The sequence below is a fragment of the Cervus elaphus genome, chromosome 13 (assembly GCF_910594005.1).
Source record: "Cervus elaphus chromosome 13, mCerEla1.1, whole genome shotgun sequence".
Classification (NCBI taxonomy): Eukaryota; Metazoa; Chordata; class Mammalia; order Artiodactyla; family Cervidae; genus Cervus; species Cervus elaphus.
The window spans coordinates 47,935,359-47,962,306 of NC_057827.1; the positions used below are offsets into that span (position 1 = coordinate 47,935,359).

Sequence of the window (26,948 nt, forward strand, 5' to 3'; positions counted from 1 at the left end):
ATACTTATCTCCAACCCAGACTTCTCTCCCAAACATCAGGGTGTATGTATATAACTGCAGGTCCAAAGCTGAACTCCTTCCCTCTAAAATCTGTAATGCATGCAGCCTTTCCCAACTCATTTAATACCAACTCTACCCTTCTATTTGCTTGAGTATAATTGTCTACTTTTTTCTTTCCTATCCTGAATGAAACCCTGTTATCTGAAACTTTAAAAATAAAAAAATAAAAAAAGTTATAGATGCTGTGGCTTTAATTCAACTTTACTAAATCACAGTCTCTAAATCACTTACTAAATCACTTTTTCTTTCATTCAACTAACAGCATAACTTTAGGTTGAGCTGTACTTCTGACTACATTAGGAGTGACTCCTAATCTAGATTCTGAGGCCAAGGCATTAGCCATATCAATATGACCACCAGTGTGGTATTTTCCTTAGGATATGGAACAAAATTAATCCACCATCTATTGTCTTAGAAATGGTTCCTTATAAAATGAGATGAATGAGTTTGGTATAGATACTCTGGTTATTTCTGCAGGCAGAATCTTTGTCCAGTAACCAAATTAAATGTTTGCCTGGCCTCAGTGGTTATTGGACTATCAAGGATAGCACAGATGACCAACTATTTCCACAGGATAAGAATCATTATCAAAGCTTGTTATAAAATATTAACAATGCTATCCTGGTACTCTAAATATACATATTTGCTTAATCGGCTATCTCCTCTGTTATACAGGTGTGTGAAATATCACATAACATGCTTATACCTTAAGGTCATCACATTCCATATCTTCCCTGGGTTTACTCCACTGTTTTAAGTATTCCATATACTTTTTCTTTTCTTCACGCAACTTCTCTCTTTCCTAAAATGAAAGGTCAATAAAAATTCTTATGAGATATTTATAAGGCAGCACCGGCATCACCTCGGAACTAGTAGGAAACACAAATACTTGCACCCTACCTAGATCTCTTGAACTAGGAACTCTAGGGTTGGGACCCAGCAATTGATGTATTAATAAGCTCTTTTGGGGATTCTGCTGTACATAAAAGTGTGAAAACCACTGATCAAAACAATGCCTATCTGATAGAACTGCTACAAAGTTGAAAGATGTTTGACAACATAGCAACTCCTGGATAAACATGAATTCAATCTGACCTTGTCTATAGCAGTGCTTTCTCTACTTTAAATCAATTAGATCTCAAGTGAAGAGATAAGAAATTATAAGAGTACCTAAAATACCCCCCCATATTTGTAATACATTAGTTTTCAAGATTCATTTAAACCTGACTAACTGCCTAGAGACACACAGAGGGGACAGTAAGTAAAAGCAATATTAGAGTACAATTGGTGGACTTTTTGCTCAGTGGTCTTTTGACAACTTTTCTTCTTGGTTCTGGTATTTGAAACTGCAGGATAAATATTGACCCTAAAAAGTCTCTGGTAAGGCAGAATGTAAACAAAATATTTCTTATAATTATTTCTAATAAATATACATTAGCTATGTAATAACATATATGTTTAATGCATGTTAATATTCTTTCTTTAAAATTTAGTAACACTGAAAGTAAACAGGTGGACACTTCTCAAGTTTAACAGAAAACACCTAGACAGTTACAGAACTTACCTGTGCTTTGAGTGGCCTGCTGAAATAAGCCCTCCCTCCACCCGAATAATTCTTGTAGGGTGTAATAAGATGGGTATTTTCATTCACTGTTGCTAACAGTATACATAAGTACAACACATCTGACAAACAAATACCTATGTTTACCAGGTACAGAAAGTTTTTAACATGTTCTTACCCTTTGACCTAATATTTCACTTCTACAAATGAATCCAGAGACACAATCCTTGTAAAGTGCTTACCTGTATCTATTTGATTAAATATTACATGCAGTCACTAAAAATTTCACATTACTTAGTTTATTTAGTAGCAGGACAGAATGTTTATAATAATGTTAAACAAAATATATATATACAAAATTATAAATGCTGGATCTTATTCTTTAAGTGCCACAATAAGGATTAGAAATAAATTAATCAAAGCAATAATGCTATCTCTAAATATTACCATTTAGATTACAAGTGGTTTTTTTTCCCTTGTATTCTACACTTTCTGGAGTAAACACATATCAGACACTCCCTACCTCTACCCAAGGGCCTATCTGAAATAATTCAAGAAACACATGCAATTTAAATGAACATAATATATAACATGATCACCTAGGGTACTTGTGGTGGTTTAGTCGCTAAGTCGTGTCCGACTCTTGCGACCCCATGGGGTGTAGACCACTAGGCTCCTCTGTCCATGGGATTCTTCAGGTAAGAATACTGGAGTGGGTTGCCATGTCCTTCTCCAAGGGGACTTATGAATATCCAGAAAACCAATGACAATGATGGACTTCAGAAGAGACCAACTATAGAATTCTCTACGAAATATCTACCATTGAAGATGATAATCAAAGATTTGCCGAAACAAAGATATTTATTCTTCAAGGAAAATAAGAACACTATACTAATTCTTATTGCTCATACATTTTATTGTATTTTTCTAACAATGTAGCTTTCTTCTGAAAGTTTTACTTCCCTAAATATGGAAATCTAAACAATGAAGAAAAGCAATGTTAGAATTGTACTTCGGAAGAGGCTCTGAGGTGTAAAGTCACTCATATACGTTGAACCTTAAATCATTCATTAAATTTTCCAAGGAAAATGGAGATATCCCAAAACAGTTTATCAGTGCTCTATGTACAACTATAAATGTAAATGAGTTATAAAAGTATTTTAAAATTAACCATGAATTTAAATATACAAAATGTTGAATACTATTTTCTATTTGTGGAGAGTATAACTAATATACTTGGATATACCTTTTCTCTTTCTATTTTAAGCCTCTCTTTTTCTTCTTTCTTCTTCAGTCTCTCTTCTTCAACAATTTTCTTCAATTCTTCCTTCTTTTTCTCTTTATCCTCCTTTTCTTTTTTCTTTGCCTCTAGGGCATCTGCTTTTTCTCTTTTTAATTTAGCCTTTTCAAAAGCTGTGGATAAGATCAGACTTAGAATTATACACAGACAGAAAATAACACACTTTTTAAATGTAACAAAAGAACCTCAGAAATATTTTAAGGTTTAAATGAGATCAAGAAAACCTCACAGAGGGAGTCAGCTGGTGATTAAAACGGGAAGAGTGAGTCCTCTCTGTTGACGACAAACTTCTACCATAGGACAAACACAGACCTGCCTTTCAAAGCCTTGCTACTCAAAGTGTGGTCCTAAGACCAGCAGCAAGGTACCACCTTGTTGGAAATGCAGAATTTTTTCTTCCACTCAGGCCTACTAATTTAGAATCTTCATTTTAGTAAGATTCCCAAGTGATTCATGAATATAGTCACATTTGGGAAACAATGTTTTATAAGGCTCTAGGAATCAAACAAAAATGGCTAGAAACCGCCAACTTGTGCTTAATCGAGCGTTAGGTCAGTTTAACAGAGGGTATGTTATACCTTGAAATGTTGTTTTAAGAGATAAACAGAGGTCTCATTTATCAAAGAAATTAATAGTTATCTTGAGGGAAAAAACTAATCTTAAGAAAGACAAAACCAGAAATAAGACATTTTAGAAACATTCCCTACCTAGGCACAGAGAAATCCACTTTCCTGTAACTAAACAGTTTTTGGAGACAAAAAAAGGTATTAAGAGGGCAGACAACAAATGAAGGTGAAGGAATTGGAGACATTTATTAAGCCTCTTCTGTTTGCCAAGGTCTTTGGTATATCCTTTGCACTAAAACTCACCCAGTGATTTCATTTCTTCTTGCTTTAAAAGTCTGTCTCTTTCTTTAGTAGTTTTGTTCCTATAACCTGCAATAGTCTGTTTACTGGCAATGCTGTCCTCCTAAAAAAAATAAAATTAAAAACAAAACACACACATAAAACCCAAGAAACTAAAGTTGTAGAACCACAACTTTTACAAACTGGTCTACTTTTTTCTTACACTTAAAATAAAAAACGACAAAATTTAAAGCCCTCATCAATTATACTTTCTTTATACTAAGGTTTTATTCTAAAATATAATTGAACTTCTAATAATTCTAATCATAGTAACATATAGAATATCAGTTAATTCTGTAGTTCAACAAATTAGTACAAAAACCTCTCAGAAAAAACAACCAGTAATACATAAGGGGAGCCTTAAAAATATGCATTAGAAAAACAAACAAAAACATTCCAGGGTACTTAAAACTACCTGGTGTAGACATCAAATAAGAAAGAGGCAGAGTAAACACACATCAGAGACATTTTTGTAGCCAATATTAAAGATATCAAGTTTATTTTTACTTTCTTTCTTGGTAGATTAAGGTCTCTAGCCTGCTTAATTGTGATATTATCTCTTATGTTTCAAATGACCTTTACATTTCAGTTCCATACTTTATTCCCTGTATTTCATCCTGCTTTACATTTTAGTAACTGCTTACATTTCAGAATGAAACCTCTGTGGCATGAGACTCATATCTAACTCACACCTGAAACTTCTACAAGCCTCACTGCTAAGCAGTTGTCAACATACAGTACACCCTGTTCTTGTGTGAAGGAAAGTGTTCCTTCCTACAGGGTCCAGGGGTGAAGGGAGTCAAACCCTACTCTTAATTTTGGTTAGTTTTATTAAGAATTACTGAGTACTTTTTATCTGTTCTCTATTTACCTGACTAACAGATACTCGTTTAGGAGGTCTCCCTCTTCTTCTGTTAGCTGGACTGAAGATAAATGTGGGTGGATCATCAGGGAAGAAGTAAGAAAAATCTTGTTCTGATATTTTATACGTTGAAAGAGATGATTCCTTCATTCAAAAAAAAAAGAGAAGACACAGGGTACAATAATAACACATTAGTAAATCATATATAGATAAGCTCTAACATGTCATATGATTACTGTTAAAAACCAGGTCAAAAGCACTAGAATTTTATGTGTATTGTGTAGTAACATACATTTTATTTCTTGATCCTTTTAAAAATTGCATAATTAATCAGCTTTACCAGGAAGAAAACTACAATTCAAAGGATTTCTTCACCATAAAATTTTCAAGAATGCTTCAACGGTTTCCTGAATTCTAAAATTATCTCAAAATTTCACTTATACAATAATCTTTTTTGTTTGCTTTTGACTAATTTTGTATGAGGCTTTCTAGTAAATAAATAATCCATATATTAAATACTAAAAAATACACTATATTAAATCAATAAATTTTTCTTAGCCTAACTGCTGAACGTTTAGACTTCCCCCTCCAGTTTGAAGTGATAACTTAAATACTTTATGTATCAAATTTTAAAGCTGGTCTGGATAAAAGCAGAAATATTGATAAATTTCTATAAAGTTTCAACTCAAAATTGAAGTTCATAGAAGTCAACCTCATTTTTACTGTAAGTTGTGTGGTTCCTGGATATCTGCTAAAATCAAGAGTTTTCTTTCCTTCTACTTTCATCCATGTCCAACTCTAAACTTCTTTTATTTTCGATTAGCAATTCTGAAGGTAAGTTTTGGTCTAACAGCAAAGACTATCTTCTTTCTTCCTCTCCAAAAAAAATGCTATTTACAGAAATACAGAAAATGTGATGATATAAATTTTAAGTTATTAATAAAATAGGATTGCTTCTACTGGGAATTCAATTTACTATATAATATTTTTACTTTTGGTATAACATAGCTTTTAATACCTAACACAGTAAATGAAGAATTCATTAAGATTTCACATTAAATTCCATTAAGATGGCTGTCTACTGTACCACTTAAATAACCTGTGAATATTCCACGTGCAGTGTGGGAGACTGGGTTCCATCCCTAGGTTAGGAAGATCCCCCAGAGAAGGGAACAGCTACCCACTCCAGTATTCTGGCCTGGAGAATTCCATGGACTGTATAGTCCATGTGGTTGCAAAGAGTCAGACATGACTGAGCAACTTTCACTTCATAAAGAACAGTACTTTAAGTATGAGTGGATGGCTTCTTCTGAAACACATACCCAAAAAGGATCAAATAGGCTTTAATATATTAACTGCCAAGGTATCCTTATTCACACACACAACACACACAATAAAAAAATCCCACATCTTTGTGTTCTTGCAGGTATTCCTAACAACAGTCTACATTTACTATACTGGTTATCAAACTTGGCTGTTTTAAGGGTGTGTGTGTGTGTGTGTGTGTGTGTGTGTGTGTACAAGTATACCAGAATATCCACTAACCATCTTTCACCATACTAGGTATCAAACTTGGTTGTTTTAAGGGTGTGTGTGTGTGTACAAGTATACTAGAATAGCCACTAACCATCCTTCATTATACTCATAAGAGAAAAATGTTTACTATAATTTTTATTTATTAAGTAAAGTTGAACTTTTCAAACTTATTGACTTTATTTTCCTTGGTTAAAACTTATGTCCATCACCATTTGTTCCTTAATTGGGCTATTTTTGTTCGTTGATGTGGAAGAAATCTTATAAAATGAGATGAACTGGCCAACTGGCTATTTATGATACACATAAGCAGCTTTACACATATTCATTGACTGTCTATCAAATGTCAGGCACTGTTCTAGCCATTTATCACAAGTGTCTAAATCATCAACTTTTTTAAGCATCATTTTACATGACTACCTGTTCAATACTATAGACAGAAGAATACTTAAATCATGTTCTCTTATCAAGAAAAACACTTTAAAAATTCTTTCAGATGATTTTACCTTACATGTTTTCAAGTTTTTATACTTCATCCACTGTAAATTTTGATGTCTGTTTTTCTAATGGAGTGCTCATGTTTTATAATTGATTTGAGCTCCTCAATGTATTCACTCAAAGTATCGTTCCCTTCAGCAATTGCCCTTTAAATCTGTTCATGACATTTTTAATTCTACATAAGTTCATATTGTCAAATCAATCTCATCTTTGGTATTTCTTTTCTATTGCTCCACCTAAGTACTTTAGCATAAATAACATTAAGATTTATTTTATGTCCTTTTTATTTTTTGAGTTAGACCCAACATTTTTCCAGATAGATCCAACTATTTTCCAAGTAGTTAACCAAGTGTCCCAGTTCTATTTATCTTTGTCTCTAGAGAGGTGAAATACTACTTTTCACATAAACTCAAATACCCTTTTCCTTCATATCTTTTCTCTTGATGTAATATATACATATGATGAAATGCACAAATCTTAGGCATACAGTAGCTGACTTTTGACACATGCATAATTTCTCTAATCCATTCTATTGTTTTACTTAGATAATGTCTCTCTCCCAATATAAGTATTTCTCATTTAAAAACACTAGTTTTATTTTACCATTTAACTTTTTACTTGAGTATACAATATGAGGTTCCTAAACTTGATTTTTTCCCTCTAAATAGTTATTAATGAAATATAATCTATCTGCTTAGTATTGGTCTCTGAGATTCTTTTTATTATATATATTATCTTCTTACCTAGTAGGATCTATTTTAGCATTGTTCTTTGGATCTGTTTTTCTGAGCCAGCATTACACTATTAGAAAACTCTAGTTGCACTACCCATTCACCTTTTTTTTTTGGCCGTGCAGCTTGTGGGATCTTAGTTCCCTGACCAGGGATCGAATCTGAGCCCCGTGTAATGGAAATGCAGAGTTCTAACCACTGTACTGCCAGGGAATTTCCCCCATAGTTTTCCATTTACTCACATTTATCGTGGTGGACCTTTTTATACAAGGAGAACAGTGGAAGTAACTGAGGCATCTAGCATGTCTAGCAATTGCATAAAAACAGTATTTAATCCAATGAATACAAAGAAAATTACTAAAAACTGGCTCCAGATAAAGAAAGCTATTTTCAAGCAACTTTGGAGTAACATTTCTGCAATGTTACAACCTTATAACACTACTCATTTTTCTCTTTCTTCCTTCTTTTCAACAAATAATATCACTGTTCTAACTACCTTAATTTTAATGACTCCATCCTGTGGTTCACAGTGTTGCTTCAGAAAAAGCTTTAGTTTATCACGAGAAAATAGGTGTTTTCTCCGGCTATAAGGAAAAGGAGGAGAAAGAAAAAAGTGTTAATATCCAAGAATTCAATCTGAGCTCCATAATCTCTTTAGATCCATAATTCAATTTCAAACCTAGGAAAAGAACATTTCATTTTCCAATAGTATTTATAAGTTACAAGAAACTTATACAGAAGTATTTATGTTACTATTTCATTAAACAAAAATGATGGAGAGAATATATATATATATTTATATGTAAAGAAGTATTTATGTAGAATGTTATGAGATCTACTTGAGTGGATCTACCATAAAAGTCTATTACAAAAACAGTATATGCATTTGTTGCTTAGGAACCACTTAGAAATCAAATAAACCTCAAGGAAAATACACTACACAGAGTAAACCAAATATTATAAATTAGATGATCATCCCTACAAGTATTACCATTAAAATTCTTAACATAATCAAAATTCACAGACTACCATGTAGTCAGTTCAGTTCAGTTCAGTCACTCAGTCGTGTCCAACTCTTTGTGACCCCATGAATCGCAGCACGCCAGGCCTCCCTGTCCATCACCAGCTCCCGGAGTTCACTCAAACTCATGTCCATCAAGTCGGTGATGCCATCTAGCCATCTCATCCTCTGTCGTCCCCTTCTCCTCCTGCCCCCAATCCCTCCCAGCATCAGGGTCTTTTCCAATTAGTCAACTCTTTGCATGAGGTGGCCAAAGTATTGGAGTTTCAGCTTCAGCATCAGTCCTTCCAATGAATACCCAGGACTGATCTTTAGGATGGACTGGTTGGATCTCCTTGCAGTCCAAGGTACTCTCAAGAGTCTTCAACACCACAGTTCAAAAGCATCAATTTTTCGGTGCTCAGCTTTCTTCACAGTCCAACTCTCACATCCATACGTGACCACTGGAAAAACCATAACCTTGACTAGACGGACCTTTGTTGGCAAAGTAATATCTCTGCTTTTTATTTATTTATTTATTTTTTGTCTCTGCTTTTTAATATGCTGTCTAGGTTGGTCATAACTTTCCTTCCAAGGAGCAAATGTCTTTTAATTTCATGGCTGCAGTCACCATCTGCAGTGATTTTGGAGCCCAAAAAAATAAAGACTGACACTGTTTCCACTGTTTCCCTATCTATTTGCCATGAAGTGATGGGACCAGATGCCATGATCTCAGTTTTCTAAATGCTGAGCTCACATAGTGCTACATAAATCAACATTCAAATGGATATTGTGAACAGAAGTGAACATGGGTTTTATCAAATTGTAAAATATTTTGTATTTAAACTTCATATGGCAGCCAGCAAATTCATGAGATTAAAATTAAAGAGTGAGAATGATTAAAACTAAAAATACTCTGGAGAAGGCAATGGCAACCCACTCCAGTATTCTTGCCTGGAAAATCTCATGGGCAGAGGAGCCTTGCCGGCTACTGTCCATGGGAGCTCAAAAAAGTCAAACACGACTTAGCGACTAAACAAGAACAACATAGAGCTAAATGTTTATTTTAGTGGATTTTGATTATAATCCTGAGGATTCATTCAACAAATACCAATCAAACACTCACTATGTGTCACTAGATTATAAGCTCCTTTGGGCAAAGATTATGTTTAGTTCACTACTATATGCTCAGCATCTGGAACAGTGCTTGCCACATAGCAGATGCTCATAAATATTTTGGAGTGACATTTGCTTGCCACTCTTCTCGGCCCAAGGACACAGCAGTTGAACAATGTAGATGACATCTCTGCATTTGGGGTGCTTACATGTTAGTGGAGAAGAGACAATAAATACACAAATAAATATATTACATCAAAACTAAAAATACTCTATTTTTCATTTTCCTTAGGCTCCAATTTAAAAAACAGCAACCACAATAGTACCATCACCACACACAGAAGACAAAAAAATAAACATACAAGTATTTCTAGAAAGGTTCTGGAAAGAAGGCAAATATTTCAATTGAATTTAATGTATTCCTTTTCAAAAAATGCTATGTTAAAAGTTTCTATGAGTAAACAAACAATATAGGAGTTCTTAAGTAATGGCCCGCCCCAAAATACGTATTTTTTCCTAAACTATAGGAAGGACTACATGAAAAAGAAGTCTGAAAAAGGAGCCCAGCACCATATACTAACTGAAAGTAACTATCTTTTGGCTGTTAACTAAATACACTAGTTCTCAAGAAATGTATTGTTCTACATGGCACCTATTAGCCATATTTTTTAAATAAATAAAATTAAAATAAAAACTTCAATTCTGCACTATTACTAGCCACACTTCCATCATACTAGACAGCGCACATATAACCTTTCGGTCACTGAAGGAAGTCCTCCTTGTCAGAGCTACTCTATCATAGTAAGGCTACCTTACAGGAATATTACTATTTCTTTATTATAGGTATAGTATTATCATTTGATGCTAATAAAGAGCTGCAAGTCAATTAAGTCTTCTGTTATCAAGCATAACTTTCCCATCTTATAATCTCTGGTCCACCAATTAAGAAGAAAATGAGTTAATAAGACCGTAACCAAGATCTAGCAGAATTGTATTTAAAGTATAAGTCAAAAATTAAATAGAAAAGTGAAAAATATTAAACAGGGGATTACATTATATAAAAAACATATCTTGAGCTAAAAGCAAAAAAAGGAAAAAACTCAGTAAAACTAGACTATTCATTGGTCCATAAACTGAACAATATAATTATTCTACTTTAAACCAGCATAGAGAAGATATGGAATTTTACCTGATTTGTGTTGCCTTAACAATAGCACACTCATACAATTCTTTTTTAGTGGGTTGCACCTTGTACTTGAATAATAAGGGATCAACTACATCTTTTTTCTTTCTAAAAAAAAGCAAAGATATGAATAAGTTAATAATTTGTTTAGAAACAAGATGTTTTAAATGAAATCTAGTTTTGAAAAACATACTATAACAGAATTGAATGCATTTAGCTTTTAATTATGATTTTATGTTACTGATATGCCTCACTATTTTATTAGCCAAAATAGTACAAAGCGCTATTTTATGTTAGATAGGTATTTTAATTGCTCATTCAATAAGTTTTCCTTGAGTGAAGAAATTAACTACAGATAAGTAAGCAGAATACCCAGTTTAGACAAATTTATAAACAAACAAATAGCTCTGGATTTACTTCTTCTTGGATTTACTTTCTTCTTCCTAGCTATGTAATCCAAGAGCAAAAGTGAGATAATATAGTTTACCTTGCTTCAAGAACTAGCAAAGGGCTACACATTTAATTCCCACCCCCACCAATTTCTCGTTTTTTCCTCCCTTTGAGGGTACATTCATTCATCCATCCATCCATCCATCCATTCACTAAACAGTTCAGAGCATACAGTGTGCCAAATACTAATCAAGACGAAGGATTCAGTGGTGAGCAGAACAGAAACACAGTAAGGAGACACACGAAATACACAACAGGGTGGGGTGAGCTGCTATGAAGGGAATGAGTACAGAGTGATGGTCCCCAATAAATGGACCGGGTAGGCCTTCCAAAAAGTTAACATGCAAGCAGAGATCTGAAAGAAATGAGTGAGCAACTCATGAGAAAAACCTTGGGGATATGAGTTTTTAAAGTAAGAGAGAAAGAGTGTGTAAAGGTCCTGACAGAGAAGCATGCATGGTTTGCACAAGAAGCAGAATAAACAGTGAGAAAAAAAAGAAGGTCCAGTCAGAGAGGTGAAAGCTGGGACAGGTGATGGGGTCACCATGAAGGGCTTTAAATTTTACTCTGAGTAAAGACACCAGAGGATTCTGAATACTGGTGTGATGATGATTTAACTTAACACTTCTGAAGGATCATCTTGGCTGTGAACAGGGGGATAGAGTGAAAACAGGGATATCAGTGGGAAAACTGCAATACAATAGACTGAGCAGAAAAAAATGTTGGCAGGACAGAATAAGGTAGTAGAGTGAAATGGTTAGATTCTAGAAAAGCTGCCTCTAGAATGCCAGTGTATATGTAAAGGGGATATAAGTGGAGGTTATAGAGAAAAAAATGATATGAAAGGATGATAAAGAGAAGCATAGGGCAACGAAAGTAAGATACAAAGTGATACAAATATAGTACACACACTGCAGAGTCAATCTATAGGGATTTATATGACTTTCTCTGAGAACACTCAGCTGACCAAAACTGTCAATTGACTGAATTTCAGAGTTAGTTTCTTTACTATATGTACTATAAAGTGAAACATAAAGCTCAGAAAGTTACAGTTTCTTTACTATATACACCATAAAGTGAAAAATAAAGTACAGAATGAATTTTCCCAAGTAAACAAAAGTGGAATGCATAAGTGTAAGTGAATGAAGTGAGCTTCAATTGCTCTTCAATAGCTGACTAGAATTAACTAGGTAAATTTCAGTTTTGCAAACTCTAACATGTGTTGTTGAACCACATTGTTTAGATGCACAGTATATACCAGTGTATGGTTAGAAAGAAGAAAAAGTTACTTCAGTGGGTTACCAGTACCCAATCTGACATACATACATACATAATATATACACTTGTTTATTTATTTAAGCTGTGTGTGGCTTGTGGGAACTTATTTCCCCAACCAGGGACTGAACCTGGGCCCCTGTCAGTGAAAATGTGGACAGCCAAAGAATTCATACATTTCAAAAGCTGATAAAAATCACTTACCCATTTTGAAAAGAACTGTTTTGTGTTTCTGAATCATCACTATCACTGATGATAATAGTCTCTCCATCTATACTGCTGACATGTCCATTAGCAAAACCATTTTGATGTGATGGAGGGAGGACTTCCAAAATCCTGCACTGTAATCTGAAAGAAAATGAGACATTTAAAAACATAAATCATTTGATATTTTATAATCAAACATTTCAGAGCAATCTATTTTGAACAAGTAAAAAGCAATTTTGTAGAAACTATGGGTGATTAATATAATCAATTTAGTACAAAAGAAAGCCGTCAATTTAAGAAACAGCCAATTTAAGTAAAGGTTAGCTACAATTTAAAACAATACAAACTTATTTTAAAAATCAGTCTATCAAGATTCTTAGCAATTATATTTATCACTAAAGTTTAGAAAATCAAATATTACATAATATCTCATTATACAGATTGGTATTATGAGAATTTTTTTTAAAGCATTTAATATTTTAAATTCTGAAATTCTGATCATAACCTTTCTCATAGTAACATTTATTGTGATTTCTGATCTCTGGAAAGCTTCCTACTCACTAACTCTACCCTACTTTGGCTTCCCTTACCTCTGCCTGCTGTATCTGGATTTTATGGGCTGCAATTTCAGACTCACTCACCACAACTGAAATATTCCTCAATCTCATTTTTACTGTGCCAATTTTCAATTGATAAGTAATTTAAACTTGGTATAGCCCTACAATTGAACATTATTCAGCAAAAAATAGGAATGAAATACTGATACATGCTATAGTATGGATGAACCTTTAAAACATTATGGTAAATTAAAGAAACAAGACTGAAAAGGTCATATAATATATGATCCCATTTATATGAAACATTCAGAACAGGGAAAGTAGATGAGTGATTGCAAGGAACCTGAAGGTAAAGGGCAATAAGGGAGAAGGCGAAAGAGGAGCGTAATTGGCAGTGACTGCTGAGTATAGGCTTCCTTTGCAGAGTGTTAAAAATGTTCTAAAATTAGTTTGTAGTGATGGCTGTACAATTCTATGAATATACTAAAAGCCACTGAACTATATACTTTAAATGGGTGACTTCTATGGTATGTGAAATATATCCTAAGTTGCTAAAAAACAAAAGTCACAAGTAATAGCAAGGTATAGGTGGGGCAGAGAGTAAAGAATCTGCCTACAGTGCAGGAGACCTGGGTTCAATTCCTGGGTTGGGAAGATCTCTTGGAGAAGGAAATGGCAACCCACTCCAGTATTCTTGTCTGGAAAATCCCATGGACAGAGGAGCCTGGCGGGCTGCAGTCCATGGGGTCGCAAAGAGTCGAACACAACTGAACGACTAACACACACTAACTGAGAAAAAGAGAGAGCACTTCTGGAATTCTATCTATGGCTCCTCTACAGGTCTCAGGCAATCCAGGGTATTAACTAACTAAGAATATGTGAGGCAAATATACACCTACCGATGGGATAAATCCCTAGTCTCTGAGAAACAGTGGCTCAAAATTAGACAGTCTACTCACTGTGTCATTCATTTGGTTATCCCATAGCATAAACAAGTTTTGATACATTGTGGGCATTTTTAAAGCTGCCTGTCCACTCAACCCTCCTCTTCCAAGAACTTCATTCCCTCCATACTCCACCTGTATTAATAGTAGAGCTGACCTGCTTCCACAAGACCCTGGCCAGAGTCAGTTGCTACCCAGTGGGTACCTTTTTGCTGAATCAATCTATCTTTTCCAAGATTTAAATATTTGCAATCGAAAAGTAAAAACCAGCTCCTCTCCCATCATGGAATCTGTATAATGTAAAATTCCAGGGCTGCCAGCAGCCAAGTTTTCTGCCACGTGCAACAGGTCATTGCGCAGTGAGAGAAGAGGAGACGGCAAGGGTTCCAGAGGCAGTTCGTTCTCTTACTCCTGCTGCACCTCGCCCAGTCTCAAGTTGTTTATTATCTTTCCTTTGATCCTATAAACTGATAAGCTGGCCTTTTGCCTACATTTTCAAAGTAAAATGTTGTATTTATAGTCAAAACAGAAGCATATAATTCCAGAAAGACAAACTATATTTAGAGCTGACTCATTTTGGGAAGCTGATTGAAGTTTACAAGATAACTGAACTTATTTTCATTAGTGTACATTTTAGCATATGCTTGCTTATATTCTCCTTTAGGAGAACATCTTAAGTATCTCCAACAAAAACTAGTATTGCTATTTGTTGTTGTTTCATCAATAAATCATGTCTGACTCTTTTGCGACCCCATAGATTATAGCCCACCAGGCTCTTCTGTCCATGAGATTTCCCAGGGAAGAATACTGGAGTGGGTTGGCAGAGGAAATCAAGACCATGGATTCCCTGCTAGGAATTCTGCACTATACACAAATAGAAGAAAACAACTCGTTCCACAGAACCCTGAAGTTTAATAATCAATAAAATATAGACTATGTGGGTAAATACAAAACCCTTAAGCATTTTATCTTCTTCCCTCAATTCATTTCAAGCATCATATATGATTCCTTACTAATCTACTTCTAAATAAGAATTGAGGAAAGACTCAAATTATTAAAACCAGAAGTAAAAGTTGGAAAAGATTATAACAGAATACCATGAATTGTACACTAACAAACTGGATAACCTACATGAAATGGATAAGTTCTTAGCAACATACAAATTGACTTAAGAAGAAGTAGAAAATCTAAATGGATCTGTAACTATTAGGAGGGCTGAATCAGTAATCAAAAATGTCCCAACAAAGAAATGTACAGGACCAGATGGTTTCACTGGTAGGTTCTACCAAACTTTTAAAACATTAATACCAAGTCTTCTCAAAATCTTCCAAAAGACTGAAAAGGAGAGAACAGTTCTTAACTTATTTCCTAAGGCCAGCATTACCCTGATACACAAACCAGACAAAAAAACAAAAGAAACCTTAAAACTAAAAATAAAACAAAAACCAAACTAATTAAAAAATGGGCCAAGGATCGAAACAGACATTTCTCCAAAAGGGATACAAATGGCCAATGCACATGAAAAAATGCTCAGCATCATTAGTCATAAAGGAAATGAAAAATCAAAACTGCAATGAGATACCATTTCATACCCACTAAGATGGCTATTATTAAAAAAAAAAGAAAGTATTGAGAAGGATAGAGAAACTGGAACCCTTGTACACTAGTGGTGGGAATGTAAACTGATGCAGCTGCTATGGAAAACAATATGGTAGTTACTAAAAAAATTAGAGAATTATATGACCCAGCAATTCCCCTTCCCAGCACACCCCAAAGAACTGAAAATAGGAACTCAACAGATGCTTGTACAACCCAATGTTCATAATGACATTATTCACAACGGCCAAAAGGCAGAAACAACTCAAGTATCTATCAACAAATGAATAGATTAAAAAACGCAGTATATACACATACAATGGAATAGTATTCAGCCGTAAAAAGGGATAAAATTCTGATGTATATTACAATACAGATGAACCTTGGAAACATTATGCTCAGTGAAATAAGCCAAACACAAAAAACCAAAATTTTTTTTTTTAGTGGTTTTTGCCATACATTGACATGAATCAGCCATGGATTTACATGTGTTTCCCATGCCGACCCCTCTCCCCCCGCCTCCCTCTCCATCCCATCCCTCTGGGTCTTCCCAGTGCACCAGCCCTGAGCACTTGTCTCATGCATCCAACCTGGGCTGGTGATCTGAAAAAAACAAATATTTTAAAAAAAAAAAAATATTTTATGACTTCACTTATTTAAGTAGGCAAATTCGCAGAGACTTAAAGTAGAATAAAGGTTACCAGGGGCAGAAAGGAGGGAGAAATGGGGAGCTATTGCTTAATGGGTACAGAGTTTCTGTTTGGGATGATGAAAAAGTTCTTGAAATAGTAGTGATGGTTACACAACACTGTGAATGTATTTAATGTCACTTAGCTATACACTTAGAAATGATTACAATGGTAAAGTTTATGTTTATTTACCACAACTGAGAAAAAAAACAAACTTTTTTTTTTTTTGTCTCAACAGTGAAGCTGAAGAAGGCCCAATTACCAAGCCTACCAAGCCAATGGAAATAGTGTCAAAAGAACTGCAGGTCAACTTTCATCACTGGCTGATAGAAACAAACCAGTGTTTCTAAAGAGGAACATCTACAGGAAATTATGTAGTCTGATGGTTAAAAAGTTCTGTAATTTAAGTGACATGAACTGCACAAAAATAAGCAATAGTGAAATGGAACCAACTTTGAAGGGCCTAGATATGACATGCAGGGATCATACGGCTCAGAGTAACAGGAGGTGATAAAGGAGGCTTTTCACGAACCTGCAACAAGCTTCTTTAAATTGGAAAAATAGGTGGTTTTCATTTGGCAGAGTCTAGGTACGTGCCCTTCGGAGAAGGCAATGGCAACCCACTCCACTATTCTTGCCTGGAGAATCCCAGGGACAGTGGAGCCTGGTGGGCTTCTGTCTAAGGGGTCACATAGAGTCGGACACGACTGAAGTGACTTAGCAGCAGCAGCAGCAGGTACGTGTCCCTAAGTGGCAGGAGTGGCTGCCATCAGAGGAAAAATAAATGCATCTATGCTGGGCACAGGGACAGTTGGTGTGGTGCCTAAATGGTCTGACAGCTCACTGAAGGGAACAGTCTATGATTCCTGTGGGGCCCACAGAGCTACAGTAATTTAACAGCTAATTAATTTAAAACTAAAAGAAAATTAACAGACAGAAATACAATTCCCTGGCAGAGAAATAAGGGAGAAGGAAACAGTACAGCTTTATAGAGACATTGCTTCAGTTAAGTTCAGTCGCTCAGTCGTGTCTGACTCTTTGTGACCCCATGAACCGCAGCACGCCAGGCCTCCCTGTCCATCACCAACTCCTGGAGTTTACCCAAACTCATGTCCATTGTGTCGGTGATGCCATCCAACCATCTTATCCTCTGTTCTCCCCTTCTCCTCCTGCCCTCAATCATTCTCAGCATCATGGTCTTTTCAAATGAGTCAGCTCTTCGCATCAGGTGGCCTAAGTATTGGAATTTCAGCTTCAGCATCAGTCCTTCCAATGAACACCCAGGACTGATCTCCTTCAGGATGGACTGGTTGGATCTCCTTGCAGTCCAAGAGACTCTCAAGAGTCTTCAACACCATAGTTCAAAAGCATCAATTCTTCGGCGTTCAACTTTCTTTACAGTCCAACTCTCACATCCATACATGACTCCTGGAAAAACCAAAGCCTTGACTAGACGGACCTTTGTTGACAAAGTAATGTCTCTGCTTTTCAATATGCTGTCTAGATTGGTCATAACTTTCCTTCCAAGCAGTAAGCGTCTTTTAATTCCATGGCTGCAGTCACCATCTGCAGTGATTTTGGAGCCCCCCAAAATAAAATCTGCCACTGTTTCCACTGTTTCCCCATCTATTTGCCATGAAGTGATGCGACCGGATGCCATGATCTGAGTTTTCTGAATGTTAAGCTTTAAGCCAACTTTTTCACTCTCCTCTTTCACTTTCATCAAGAGGCTCTTTAGTTCTTCATCACTTTCTGCCATAAGGGTGGTATGGTCATCTGCGTATCTGAGGTTATTGATATTTCTCCCAGCAATCTTGATTCCAGCTTGTGATTCCTCCAGCCCAGCGTTTCTCATGATGTACTCTGCATATAAGTTAACTGAGCAGACTGACAATATACAGCCTTGACGTACTCCTTTTCCTATTTGGAACCAGTCTGTTGTTCCATGTCCAGTTCTAACTGTTGCTTCCTGACCTGCATACAGGTTTCTCAAGAGGCAGGTCAGGTGGTCTGGTATTCCCATCTCTTTCAGAATTTTCCAGAGTTTGATGTGATCCACACAGTCAAAGACTTTGGCATAGTCAATAAAGCAGAAATATATATTTTTCTGGAACTCTCTTGCTTTTTTGATGATCCAGCAGATGTTGGCTATCTGATCTCTGGTTCCTCTGCCTTTCCTAAAACCAGGTTGAACAGCTGGAAGTTCACGGTTCACGTACAGCTGAAGCCTGGCTTGGAGATATTTAAGCATTACTTTACTAGTGTGTGAAATGAGTGCAACTGTGAGGTAGTTTGGGCATGCTTTGGCATGGCCTTTCTTTGGGAATGGAATGAAAACTGACCTTTTCCAGTCCTGTGGCCACTGCTGAGTTTTCCAAGAGACACTGCTTATAATGTAGTAAATGTTTTATATATAAATTATTCTAGTTACTATCAGTGCTACTATCACTTCGCACCACACCCAAACCATAGGTCAAGTTCTGCTAATCTAATCAAGGCTGTGCCTCTCATTGGTGCCTGTCTAAACTTCAGTTAACTGCAAGAAGTCAAGTCAACATGTTCTAATAGATTTCCAGAGGCTCTCTTTCAAATCCACTTGCTGTAATTTCTTAGTTCTAGGCAGTTTAAACCCCCAAAAGATTGGGGTTTAAAAAACGGTTAAAGAATCATGAGTTAAGACCCAGTTAGTGGGTCTTGGGGAGAAGGCAATGGCACCCGACTCCAGTACTCTTGCCTGGAAAATCCCGTGGACGGAGGAGACTGGTGGGCTGCCGTCTGTGGGCTTGCACAGAGTCAGACATGACTGAGCAACTTCACTTTCACTTTCATGCACTGGAGAAGGAAATGGCAACCCACTCCAGTGTTCTTGCCTGGAGAATCCCAGGGACGGGGGAGCCTGGTGGGCTGCCGTCTATGGGGTCGCACAGAGTCGGACACGACTGACGTGACTTAGCAGCAGCAGCAGCAGTGGGTCTTGGAGAGTATGGCAACTCTAAAATCATGCTCCATTATTTGAGGACAGAGTGGAGAATGACAGGGACAGGGGACCCTGGTAGGCTGCCATCTATGGGGTCGCACAGAGTCAGACACGACTGAAGCGACTTAGCAGCGGCAGAGAATGACAATCAAGAGATGGTCCTTATTATTACTAGAGCTCCTGTGTGCCAGATAAGTACATAATTAACACAAAGTTCTCTCCTCGTATCAACTCCTCAAGGGACACATTTTTCAGAAGATGAAACTCAGAGTCAGAGAAGTTAAATCATTTGCTTATAGTCACACAACCAATAATGGTATGATGTGACTCTGAAGCCCATATATCTTCTAATCTTCCACTCTATTACTGGAGGTAAGGGGAACACGACACTATGTTGACACAAGAGTAGTTCAGAGCTTTAAGCCCAAGTAGTCAAGAGGCACTTTTGGAGCCTCTCCAAAACACATTTCAAACTTAAAACATGTTTCAGAATGAAAGCAAGTCTGTGGAACAGCAGCAAGCACAGGATGAGGATATAGCAGAAGTTAGTCATAAATTTCTAATAGTGACCAGGTAAACTGGAAACAGTCTTTCATTAGAATATTCTGGAATGGTATATGTCTTCCCCCACAAAAGTTGTTTTTAATAGTCATTTAATAATAGTTATAGTTCAATTTGGGGCTTCCCATGTGGTACTAGTGGTAAAGAACATGTCTGCCAATGCAGGAGACGTAAGAAATGTAGATTCGATCCCTGGGTTGGGAAGATCCCCTGAAGGAGGGCATGGCAACCCACTCCAGTATTGTTGCCGGGAAAATCCCAAGGACAGAGAAACCTGGCGGGCTATAGTTCATGGGTCACAGAATCAGACATGACGGAAGCAACTTTGCACACATGCATGCACATAGTTTAATTTATATCCCAAAATACAAATTAATTAATATAAAAGTAAATTCTAGAATTGAAACATGCATTTACAAGGCATTTGGGTAGAAGATAATTAATTAACAGCAAAAGAAAAGATGACTAGAAACCCAGGGAGACCTGCTTGACATAAAAGATTGCCCTTCTCTGTTTGGGTCTCTAAAAATGGAAAATGCTGAACTGATGGCATGCTTCACACTTGCTTACCTGTGCTACCTTTTATTTCCTTGAAATATAGGTGCCAAGAACATTTATTTTTAAAATGTTGTGCTTGAATAATTACTTCAAATTTATAGGTAGAAACAGAGTAAAACCTGCTTAATTTGAAGTTTAGAGTTTAAAAAAACTCAAGGTTAAGTGATACCTCATTTTAAGTGGAGGAAACTAGACCACTCAACAAGTTTGCTGCTTCAAACAAAAAGACTGTGAATTATGTTGATCACTTGTCAGTGGGGAAGAAGAGGTCAGGAAAGGTTGCTTTGTTTGTAATCTCTCACTTTTTAGACAAATTGATCAGAGCAGCTCAAAGAATGTTTCATCCTGAAATGCTCTGAGACTCTTTGTGGACCTGAGAACCACATCTTATTATTTCTCCAATTGGCATTTGACTTATTATAAGCCTAAATATCCTAAGACAACTAGAATCATTAGATTCTTACTAAAGACTAAATCTTTTATTAAAAGATATATATAGCAAATAAAAATCTCTAGAAAGAAAAATTCTATATTTAAGATATGGGCTATATCCTACATATCTCTAAAGTTTCAAATACTTGGATATTAGCAATATACTGTTTAAACTCTTTAGTATTCAAAATATCATGTTAAAGCCACATGTTTAAGCTTGGTTGAAGTATCAGTCAAATTAATGAAAGTCTCACCAAAATACTTTATACAAAATTCCAACTAGTGTATTCAAGTTAATAGTTATTTAAGGTGTTTGTGGGCTCAGCTTTATGCTGATGCCAACAAAAACGATAACCTTGTGAGGAGGAAAGACCAACATATGCAGATCAGAAAAAACAAAACATTAAACATAATGAAAAGCCACAACAGACTCAGCAGCAAGTCACTTCAGTTCAAAATGATAGTAGTACTTTAGAGCACTTAACTTGGCCTCAGTGTGAGGCAAGGAAGAGAAGCAGGCCTTATTGCCTTTCCTCTATTTTACTGCCATCCTGAACAAAGAAAACAATGTCACAACCTTGGGATGAAAGAGCAGAACACGGGAAAAAGCCTGGGTTCCTGACAACTTTGTGGACCTGCCTTTATACTACAACTTCTGCACCTGGTTCTATGTGAGACAGAAATTCCTATTTTGTTAATGCCACTAATATTTGTCCTATTAGAGGCACACGAGTCAAATACCAGCTGATAAGGAAAAGTGATATGAGCAATCCATCAGGTATTCTATTTATTAAACAGTAATCAGTTTATAACTTGACATATGTTAAATTTATTTTGAGTCAGAGTACTGTATTCTTCAATTCAGCCAAAAAAGCTGAGTTAAGATTTTCAAACTTGAAAGTTACCTTGTCATTGGCAATACAGATTTTTCAAGTCAGATTTGTTCCAGAAAATAAAGTCTGAAGTAGGAAAATAAGTTTAACAACCTCTGATTTGTGGGTGTGGCATAAAAGAGCAATATGAGAGATCCTTACAGTGATACAAATATTCCGTACCGTGATATAGTAATGCCAATATTCTGGTTATGATACTGCACCAGTGGGGGAAATTCTGTATTATTCTGAATTATTTTACAACATCATGTGATTCGACAGTTATATCAAAATAGAAAGTTTAGTTTAAAAATGCTAATGATAAACATTAGGAAAATATTAACTCCAATTAAAAGCATTCATTTCACATCATGGGGGAAAAATCAGTAAAAGATGGAAGTAATATATATGTATCACTAAAAAGCTACAATAAAGAATGACCCTGTAGTTTTGGCAGGACAGCCATACAATTCAATAGAAGGGAGTTCAGAGATAGACCCAAAATTCCATTTACATTCATAGTCTGGAAGGGGCAAAATTATGAGGCAGAAAACAGATCACTGGTTGCCTGAGTCTAGAAGATGGAGGTAAAGGGTGACTACAAAGAGGCACAAATACCACTGCAGGGGGCAGGGGTTCGATCCACGGTCAGGGGAACTAAGATCCATGTGGTCAGTAACAAGAGGCACAAAGAAATAGTAAAAATGTTTTATATCTTATTGGGATGGATTACACAACTATGCATCAAAAGTCAGAACTATACACTAAAAAGGATAAATTTTATCAGAAGAAAGTAAGGTACCTTGAAAGTGAAAGTCTCTCAGTCGTGTCTGACTCTTTGAGACCCCATGGACTATACAGTTCATGGAATTCTCCAGGCCTGAATACTGGAGTGAAGAGCCTTTTCCTTCTCCAGGGGCTCTTCCCAACCCAGGGATCGAACCCAGGTCTCCCACATTGCAGGTGGATTCTTTACCAGCTGAGCCACAAGGGAAGCCCAATGTACGTTAATTAAAATTAATTAGCTTACTACTTAGCATAAAGTCCTATCTGAATGTAAGTTATTCATTTTATTCTTTAATGTAAAAGAATAAAATTTGTTTCCATTTCAACATCACAAAAATTCATCTTAAAATCCCTGTTTTTCATAGAAAGAAGCTCAATATATTGGTGTTCTTACAACTTGAGATAGCCAAATCAATCAAAATCAGATGACTTCTGTCTATAAAAATAGTGTATAAAAAATTATAAGAATTTGCAAAGAGATTTTAATATAACAAACTAAGATGACAAAATTATACTTATATATTACTTCCTGCATTCTCAGATTCTTTGAGCTAGAAGCTCAAACAAAATAATCTGAATACTTTTTGTTATCCTTATGGTCAATAAGCATTTTTAATATGGTAACAATGAAATCAACATGCTGAATCACTAAGAAGTAGATAAAGAAAAATACAAACACATTTTTATAAAGATAAAAGGTAAACATCAGCCCATCTAGTGCTAATCACAGGAAATTATTAATGAAGTACTAAATTAATTTGGCATTACAGTACCTTTTATTTGGAATGTGAAGTCAAGTGGGCCTTAGGAAGGAAGCATCACTACCGACAAAGTTAGTGCAGGTAATGGAATTCCAGTTGAGCTATTTCAAATCCTAAAAGATGATGTTGTGAAAGTGGTGCACTCAACATGCCAGCAAATTTGGAAAACTCAGCAGGGGACATAGGACTGGAAAAGTTCAGTTTTCTTTCCAATCCCAAAGAAAGGCAATGCCAAAGAATGCTCAAACTACCACACAATCGCACTGACCTCACACACTAGTAAAGTAATGCTCAAAATTCCCCAAGCCAGGCTTCAACAGTATGCGAACCATGAACTTCCAGATGTTCAAGCTGGATTTAGAAAAGCCAGAGGAACCAGAGATCAAATTGCCAGTATCCATTGGATCATCGAAAAAGCAAGAGAGTTCCAGAAAAACATCTATTTCTGCTTTATTGACTATGTGTGGATCACATCAAACTCTGGAAAATTCTGAAAGAGATGGGAATACCAGACCACCTGACCTGCCTCTTGAGAAATGTGGATGCATGTCAGGAAGCAACAGTTAGAACTGGACATGGAACAACAGACTGGTTCCAAATGGGGAAGGGAGTACGTCAAGGCTGCATATTGTCACCCTGCTTATTTAACTTATATGCAGAGTACATCATGAGAAATGCTGGGCTGGATGAAGGACAAGCTGGAATCAAGATTGCCAGGAGAAATATCAATAACTTCAGATATGCAGATGACACCACCCTTACGGTAGAAAGTGAAGAAGAACTAAAGAGCCTCTTGATGAAAGTGAAAGAGGAGAGTGAAAAAGTTGGCTCAAAACTCAACATTCAGAAAACTAAGATCATGGCATCTGGTCCCATCACTTCATGGCAAATAGATGGGGAAACAGTGGAAACAGTGTCAGACTTCATTTTCTTGGGCTCCAAAATCACTGAAGATGATAACTGCAGCCATGAAATTAAAAGACACTTGCTCCTTGGAACAAAAGTAGCAACCAACCTAGATAGCATATTGAAAAGCAGAGACATTACTTTGCCAACAAAGGTCCATCTAGTCAAAGCTATGGTTTTTCCAGTAGTCATGTATGGATGTTAGAGTTGGACTATAAAGAAAGCTGAGTGCTGAAGAATTGATGCTTTTGAACTGTGGTGTTGGAGAAGACTCTTGAGAGTCTCTTGGACTGCAAGGAGATCCAACCAGTCCATCCTAAAGGAAATCAGTCCTGGGTGTTCATTGGAAGGACTGATGCTGAAGCTGAAACTCCAATACTTTGGCCACCTGATACAAATAACTGACTCCTTAGAAAAGACCCTGATGCTGGGAAAGATTGAAGGCAGGAGGAGAAGTGGATGACAGAGGATAAGATGGTTGGATGGCATCACCGACTTAATGGACATGAGTTTGAGTGAACTCCATGAGTTGGCGATGGACAGGGAGGCTTGGTATGCTGCAGTTCATGGGCTCGCAAAGAGTTGGACACAACTGAGTGACTGAACTGAACTGGACTGACATGTATCACCATATAAGCTTAAAGCATATAACATGCTGGTTTGATTCACATATATAGTGAAATGATTACCACAGTAGGTTCAGCTAACATTCAGCATCTCATATAACACCCAGCATTTCATAAATAAAAAAAAAAAAAGAAAATTCTTCTTGTGATGAGAATTCTTGGATTTACTTTTAACAGCTTTCCTGTATATCATTGAGCAGTATTATCCATAGTCATCATGTTGTACCTTATATCCCTAGTACTTATTTATCTTATAACTGGGAGTGTGTACCTTCTGACTGTTATTTTTTAGTTGCTAAGTCGTGTCTGACGCTTCTGTGACCCCATGGACTGTAGCCCACCAGGCTCATCTGTCCATGGGATTTTCCAGGCAAGAATACTGGAGAGAGTTACCAGTTCCTTCTTCAAGGGATCTTCCTGACCCAGGGACTGAGCCCACATCTCCTGCATCTCCTGCATTGGCAGGTGGATTCTTTACCACTGAGCTACCAGGGAAGCCCACCTTTTGACTACCCGTCCTCCATTCTCCTTCCTCTATGTCCTCTTAATGCATTTATCTTATTCAATCCTTCATTAGTCACTCATATGTATTTTGCTTATCTTTGCCCTAAAAATTCTACTCCTACTACCAACAGGCTATATAATGCTAAGAGAACAATAAGTACTAATGCTTTTCTGACACTTGATTAACCACTTGCATCTAACACAGTGATTTTCAGATAATTGAATTTAAGTGACTAAAATAAAAAATGACTCAAAATTATTCCAGCAAGTTTTATTTTCTTTACAGCACTCATCAGTATCTGAAATTATCCTGATTTGTGTTTCTCTCTCTTGTACTTGAATGTAAGTCACTAGTCCTTGTCTTACTCACTACCCTCTTCCCAATACCTACAACAGCACTGAGCACGCAATGTTCAATAAATGAATTACAAAAAATTTGACTTTGTATAATACTAAATCAGAATATTCCCTACCACCTGTAAGTAAAAGTCATAAACTGTTGTATTTTTCTTCCCTTGAAACTGAGCCAAAAGACAGAAAAACAATTACATAAATAAAAATTCTATTTTTCCCCATGTTTGCAGTTACTTTCACCTTTTGTTGCCACTCAATAGCATTCTTTCATCTGCAAGCAAAATATTTGAAAAGAAGAAAGCTTATATAGCCAGAATGCAGAAGTAAAATCATTAAGGCACCTTGATAAGTACAATGGTTAAAAATATAACAGAAGAACCTGTTTAAACGCAGGAGGTTTTTTCGTTTTGAATCAACGATCATAAGACAGTTAATTTTCAGACATTCAACAATATGGATCAGTCTTAAGAGTAAATGATAAAAAGCTTAAGCTAACCACATCATATACAATCCTATGTTGCTTCACACTTTGACAGAACTATAAAATGCTCAAGTAAAATGAAAAGTAAATAATCAATAAGTACACTCAATTTATAATCTTTCAACCCTGCTTAAGGGCTCTCGTTTAGTATTTTTTTCACATTCATTCCTACTACAGAGGAGAACTGTCTGGGCTTGATAACATCATTGTTTGTGACCGTAGGCAAGTTTCAGTTAGCTAACCTCTGTGCATGAACTCCTCAACTGTAAAATGAGCAAATGGGCACCTATCACATGTGGCTGCTGTGGGAATTAAATAAGACAGTCTAAGTTAAAAGTTTAGAACACTGCCTGGCATATAGTAAGCTCTCAAAAGCTTACTGGCATTGCCATCACCTCCCTAAAATGTCATATAGTGAACTCTGTAGAGCAGTGACGATGATGTAAGAAAATGAGTGACTGGCTACAAGAAAAGATGAGTCATCCCAGCTGGCAGCACTTGTCTCTGACAAGAACAGGAAGGACCTAACATCTACGGAGTGCTTTATGTGCCAGGCGCTATGCTGGGCGCCAAAAAGTATTAACCACTGTGACAGACTATTGCAGTTACGGCCCCCACATCCTTGATCCCCTCCCACGTTAACTCTCGATTTGCTCATGTGAC

General features: G+C 36.3%; 1 protein-coding gene across 2 annotated transcripts in view; it reads right to left on the minus strand.

Moving 5' to 3' along the window:
• Positions 1-26,948, minus strand: part of BAZ1A (bromodomain adjacent to zinc finger domain 1A) — an 83,602-nt gene that overhangs the window by 32,712 nt on the left and 23,942 nt on the right. For both annotated transcript variants that reach the window (XM_043921527.1, XM_043921526.1), the window contains exons 4-10: positions 12,679-12,822; positions 10,756-10,857; positions 7,947-8,034; positions 4,698-4,832; positions 3,791-3,890; positions 2,868-3,034; positions 767-862 (exon numbers count right to left, since the gene is read on the minus strand). In XM_043921527.1, the coding sequence (XP_043777462.1) occupies positions 767-862; positions 2,868-3,034; positions 3,791-3,890; positions 4,698-4,832; positions 7,947-8,034; positions 10,756-10,857; positions 12,679-12,822 (832 nt within the window). The remainder of the gene's footprint in view (positions 1-766; positions 863-2,867; positions 3,035-3,790; positions 3,891-4,697; positions 4,833-7,946; positions 8,035-10,755; positions 10,858-12,678; positions 12,823-26,948) is intronic.